Consider the following 6,558-nt stretch of genomic DNA (forward strand, 5'->3'; position numbering starts at 1 on the left):
TTCGTCAGGGCTAGCTATTAACAAGTCATCCACGTACTGGACCAGAGCAGAACCATGTTTTAAGGTCAAAGTCTGCACCTGTCCTTGTAGGCACCTAGAGAATAATGTTGGAGAGTTTACAAAACCTTGCGGCAGTCGGGTCCACGTATACTGTTGTCCATTATAAGTAAAGGCAAAGAGGTACTGGCTTGCCGGTTCCAGTGGCAAGGCGAAGAAGGCATGTTGGAGATCGACTACTGCAAAGATTTTTACTTGTGCAGGGACCTGGGCCAGAATGTGAGCTGGGTTAGGTACTAGTGCATGGAGCGGTTGTACAATAGCATTGATAGATCATAAGTCCTGTACTAGTCTGTACTGGTTTGGCTTTCCTGATTTTGGAACTGCAAGTATGGGCGTGTTGCACGGGGACTGACATTTAATCAGGATTCCTTGTGTCAGTAGTCCCGTGATCAATTTATCAATGCTGGGTATCGCTTGTTGTTTCAGCGGATACTGTCGTATAGAGGGTAGTACAACATTCTCCTGTAGGGCGATTTGGATGGGAGTTATTTTAACGCATCCTACCTGTGTGGGGTCTTCTGCCCACACTTGCGGATTAACGTATTCCGGTACCTCATTCCCAACATGGTGGTGCAACTGTGTCAAGGCTACCTTTGGTTCTTGGTAGAACAGGATAGTTCGACCGCCTGACAGGGCCTGCTCCTGCCGGTCATCTGGGTTAGCTTGTTCAACTGCCTGTTTTACCATGGGTCCCAGATCTTTCGCACGGTAGGGGGAGTTCACTTCCCGGGTGATGTGTGGGGCTACAGTTAGGGGTTGCTTCCACAATTCCGAGGGAACCTCAACATATTCTGCTTTCCCCTCCGGTCCCGTAACTATGGCTCAGAGAACAACATCCCACTCAGTCCCTTCATAAGCTTGGTAAAAATTCTCCAACTCCTTATCTTTTCCACTTCGATCATAAGCTAGGGTTACATGAGATGGGGGTTCATCCTTTAAGTCCAGAGTCCACCATTGTGGGGTGAGGGAGACGTAACATTGTCTTTTAGGGGCCCATGGTTTCACAGTTATTCCTTCGTTCTCACACTCAAGTCTTAACTGAAATGCACATAACAGGTCTCTGGCCATGAGATTGCAATCCAGCCCATCTGTGATTACGAATTGGTGTTTTACGGACTCATTTCGAAACGTTACTTCAACTGGCTCTGATATTGGGTACTGGCACACTTGTCCTTGGAATCCGGACAGGCTTTGTGTTTCCCCGGATTTAGGGAGATTGAGCTCTGATTGGACAGATGACATAGCAGCTCCGGTGTCTACCAGAAACGTATGCCGGCTCCCTTCAATCAGCAGTGATAGAATGGGCTCCTCGTCCGACTGGAACCCGTTCACCACGAGGTTGGCTAGTCAGTACTGGGGAAACGGATTATTCTGGGAGAAGTCTGTATATCTTCCTCGTCCCCGATTTCCCTGCCAACCTCCCCGTTGTCCCTGCATATGGCCCCCTCTTCCTTGTCTTTGGGAGGGACATTCCCTGCTCCAGTGGCTTTGCTGGCCACAGTTGAAACAGGTATCTGACCCTGCTTGCCTCCCTCCTCTTCCTCTATCGCTGAAATTTTGTCTTGGGGGAGCGTAGGGTGGGCCATAACTAGGGGCGGTCGGTCCGTTGGGGTGGCTGATATATCTGTACCCCTGTCCATCAACCCACCCTGGGACACATTGCTGGGGTTCCATCTGATATCCCATCACATCTTGGGTGGGCTTTGGCTCTTCCTTTTTCATCACATACTCAGTCTTGACTTTGACCTGGGACTGACTCTCCTGGCTCTTATTTTCTTTCCAATAATATTTCACTGCCCTGGCCATCTGGCTGGGACTATTCTCTGACCAGTCCATATTGTTGGTCTTAATTGCTTCAGACACCGAGGTTGGTAGACAGTTTATCAGAATAGCACAGTATTGCGGCGAGTTTGCTCCGTTCTGGTAATCAGCATCTCCTGACTGACTCCGACATACCTCAGAGAATCTCTCCAGGAATTCCTCTGCTCCCTCGCCCTTTCGTGGTTTAGTATCCAACACCTTGGATATATCAATGGGCTTCTGCAGGGTAGTGGTTAGGGCAGTGAGTATGGCACGTTCACGAGCATCACCCTGTGCATATTGAACCTCTAATGCGGCATGGTTCGCAGAGCCTAGGTTAATCAAGAACCTTGCATGTTCGGCGGGAGTCAAGATCTGCTGTACTAAAGCCCATAAGTCTCTTGATTCAGCATTATAGACGAGTATAGTAGTCCGGAGGAAATCTACAAACAAGGTGGGGGATTTCTTCCTATCTGGCATCCCGGTTAAGATAGCCATTATCTCGTTAGGTTTCCAGGGGTAGAAGATACCTATGCTCCGGGGGTTACCGGCAGCCACTGGATTATTCGCGTTAAAGGCAGGGTTAGGCATTTGTCTCACCGGCAACTGCCGGGGTATCGGTTTATGTCTGGCGGGTCTCTCGGTATCGGATTCTGATTCCAGGGATGACCAGTCGTCTCCCGAATCTCCCTCGTCAGTATCACTATAGTCTGGAGCCTCTAGGGAACTCTGTTCCTGACTGTTTGATTTCTTACTCAGCACCATCTGTCTCTTTCTTCTTCGTCTGCGCGTCCCTACTGGACTATCTAAAGGTGGGGGAAGTGGGTTTCTCCTTCCCTTGTGTCGGGTACGGAAAGCTACGGGGTCAGTATACTGGGGACCCGGTGGTTGGTTTCCCATCTGGACCGGCGGGGGACTGTTCATCTGAACCGTGACTGACGGCGGTGGGGAAACGACACTGGCAGATACTTGAGGTGTCGGCGCGGGGGTTTGTGCAGTTGGTACGGGTGGTGTCACCGGGGGATAAATGTTAACGTACGGGGGGGGAGCGCGAGGAACAACATGAGCCCTGTGATTCCATTCATCCAAATCATCATCACCATCTCCCTCTGTCAAGGCAAGGCCAACCATTGGATTACGTAATCCACTCTTATCAGCCTTTCCAAGCTCGCTCATGGTCTTTTCAGACTCTTGTTTTGAGCATTTCTCATGAGCACATTCCTTTCTCAATACCTCTACTGGTTTGACTACCCCTCTTTCGGTAAGTCCTATTCCTAATTTTAAGGCATTATCCTGCCAGCTTGCTAACAAGGAAGTTTCTTTCAGTTCCTGGCAGTACTGTCTCCATAGGGCAATTAGTTCTTTGGCTGTGGTGCCCCTGTTACTTTTCCAAATTAGTTCTTGAGCCTTTTTAGCGGCATCTAGATTCTTAGTTCCTCCTAGTGGCCATTGATCACTTCCTAATTTCTTATTTAATCCTCCCGACAACTGTCTTGAGTTGCTTCGCTTTGTCAGGATGTTGTTCACAAAGGGTCTGTAAGGCACTACCCGATTCAGTCGTGGTATCTAAACAATTGCCCATCTTACTCCCCTTGTGAACTTTACACAGTCGCGTTTTAAACTTGTTCAGAGCCTAGGCGGGCCAAGTGATATACAAGGTCGACGCTTTACCTGACACAAGTACTTATTACTAAGTTTACACAGTTCCTAGTTATTCCCTCAGTACGTATACTGACCCTCAGTGATATCCGATCACTGACCCTCAGTGATATCCGATCACTGACCTAATACCTATCTCTTCCAGTATTCGCCAGACTGACCTGGATCTCGGCGGGACACCACACGGGAGTTAGCGATTGGCCGACTCGTCGTCAGACTGGCGGAATCGGAGGAAAACCGAGGCAGTACAAAAATTACTCACATCGGGGGCCCATTTCCTCCCTCCACGTCCGGGACGATTCAGCTCCTAGTTCGCAAACTCTTGGTGACTGTCCGTTGAGATCCCACTTCTGACACCAAATGATAGAACGGATTCTTTTACCCTCAGTCTGGTTCAGCAAACACTGAGTCGAATACACCTGGAGAGTTTAAACGATTTATTTTCCGCGGAGTCTTACTCGGATATATCGGCACCGACTCCTGCAAGAGTCTGACGAATCCAACAGAGTAAGCAATTTCTCATACAGCGTGCTACATTTTTATCCCTGCTTTGAGAAAGCATTAACACCTCGTACATTCTGCACCAATCCTGAGCTGTGCACGTATACATTTAATTGGATTTCCTGGTCTGGCAGTTCGAAATATACAAGTCACATTTTACTGAATGGGTTACAGCTAAGTAAACATCCTGGTAATGTGTTCACGATCACCTAAACATTATGGTAATGCGTTTGCAATCACCTAATGTCTGTACAGTTTCTGCCCGCCACCCTACATTGTTCCTATCAGCAAGGGGTAACATCATGGGCGCCAGCCTCATTAACCATTAAAGATCAGGTATCAGGTTAGCCCTTTTTACTTCTCTGCTGCTTTTACAGTTTCTGGTTTCTTTTTCTTGAAATGATATTCTCAACATCAGGGCATGAACCCCCAACCATCAAACCCACAGAGAGAGCCACATCAGAGCATGAACACCAAAATAACACACGCACGCGAACCCCAAAACACCAACCACCCCACACAGACACACATCAGGACATGAACCCCAAAACACCAACCTCACAGAGATAGGGATCAGGACATGAACACCAAAACCACACACACACACACACACACACACAGAACACATGCAAATAAATGCCAACACAACACAAAGCCCCTGGAAATAAACCTCAACACAACACAAGAGCTCCTGGAAATAAACCCCAACACAACACAACACAAAGCCCCTGGAAATAAACCCCAACACAACACAACACAACACAGGGCCCCTGGAAATAAACCCCAACACAACACAGGGCCCCTGGAAATAAACCCCAACACAACACAGGGCCCCTGGAAATAAACCCCAACACAACACAGAGCTCCTGGAAATAAACCCCGACACAACACAGAGCCCCTAGAAATAAACCTCAGCACAACACAACACAGAGCCCCTGGAAATAAACCCCAACACAACACAGAGCCCCTGGAAATAAACCCCGACACTACACAACACAGAGCCCCTGGAAATAAACCCCGACACAACACAGAGCCCCTGGAAATAAACCCCGACACAACACAACACAGAGCCCCTGGAAATAAACCCCAACACAACACAGAGCCCCTGGAAATAAACCCCGACACTACACAACACAGAGCCCCTGGAAATAAACCCCGACACAACACAGAGCCCCTGGAAATAAACCCCGACACAACACAACACAGAGCCCCTGGAAATAAACCCCAACACAACACAACACAGAGCCCCTGGAAATAAACCCCAACACAACACAACACAACACAATGCCCCTGGAAATTGCTGTGTATTTTGAATGTGTATTAGAATTGTCCCACATGGGATATCGTAGTGGTGATTTGCAATGCACTATGGGAAATGTAGTGCATTGAGTGAAGAAGCACATTGTAAATAAAATGGCCGTTAACTAAACTCTCCACCCCAGGGGTCCTTCTTAATTGTTATATAGATAAGGGTATAAAACCCCTTGAGACACAACAAAACTGGCGACGAGGACGACGGACTTGCGCATCACTTTGCACTGGAATCGGCGGTGTTTAAAGTAAGAAGTTCCTGTCTTTTCTTAATGGCGCGCCGCAGTTTAGTGCTGATGCAATCGCCTCGTAAAGGTGGCGGTTCGTGTGTTACACAAATAAGAAGGGGGAGAGTAACGATACAGTGAAACGAAGTGGAGGAAAAGGACTGTAAAAATAAAAAAAATAAAAATGGCTATGCTAACCGGAGCATTTGGACCATTTGATGAAACGGCGGAGCAATGGAGTGCTTATACAGAGCGTTTCGGATTTTTCGTGACTGCAAATGGCATTAAAGATGACGTGAAAGTGGCGACATTCCTCAGTGTGATCGGAGCAAAAACATTTGGCTTGTTACGGAGTTTGATGCACCCGGATAAGCCCGGCACTCCAGATGATCAGATTGTGGAAGTTTTGTTAACACATTTCGCACCCAAGCTGCTGCTGATTGCCGACAGGTTCAGGTTTCACAAACGAAACCAAGGGGAGGGTGAGTCCATAGCCGAATATGTTGCAGTGCTAAAGAAGCTAACTGAGCATTGAGAGTTTGGTGAAACTCTAAATGACACTGTCCGTGATAGGTTTGTGCGTGGATTAAGATGTGAAGCAACACAGAAGCGCTTGCTCACAACTGACAAACTGACGCTTAAATCAGCAGTGGAGCTCGCTGTGTCTATGGAGTTAGCAGCTAAAGATGCACAGCTGTTGGGGGCTGCAACAAGAGTGCACAGGGTAGCAGCTACACCGGATAAGCATGCAAGGGGTGCCAGAGAGTGTTACAGATGTGGAAGGTCAGGTCATCAACCATCTGACTGCTGGTGTAAAGACCTGACCTGTCGGAAATGTGAAAAGGACACATTGAACGTGTGTGTAAAGGGCAAAGCAAACAATCCTACACAGAAACACACAAAAACAAACAAGGAAACACATCCAACTGGCGTTCTAAAAAGAAAAACCTACACATGGTGAAACAAGAACAGGAAGAAAGTGACACAGACTCTGATGGGG

At 47.8% G+C, this 6,558-nt stretch overlaps 1 protein-coding gene across 1 annotated transcript; it reads right to left on the minus strand.

Annotated features, from left to right (window-relative positions):
* Positions 1-1,149: 1,149 nt before the first annotated feature.
* LOC147095532 (uncharacterized) lies at positions 1,150-3,107 on the minus strand. The gene has a single exon (XM_085974659.1). It carries the CDS (start codon positions 3,034-3,036, stop codon positions 1,408-1,410), a length of 1,629 nt encoding a protein of 542 aa, XP_085830785.1. The 5' UTR covers positions 3,037-3,107; the 3' UTR covers positions 1,150-1,407.
* Positions 3,108-6,558: the final 3,451 nt, after the last annotated feature.

The sequence above is a fragment of the Somniosus microcephalus genome, unplaced genomic scaffold (assembly GCF_052327205.1).
Source record: "Somniosus microcephalus isolate GS21.2 unplaced genomic scaffold, FLI_Smic_1.0 unresolved_chr1, whole genome shotgun sequence".
NCBI lineage: Eukaryota > Metazoa > Chordata > Chondrichthyes > Squaliformes > Somniosidae > Somniosus > Somniosus microcephalus.

What these genes read in the sequence shown, in the direction of transcription:
- LOC147095532 (XM_085974659.1), bottom strand. Translation starts at nt 3,036, where the DNA reads ATGAGCGAGCTTGGAAAGGCTGATAAGAGTGGATTACGTAATCCAATG.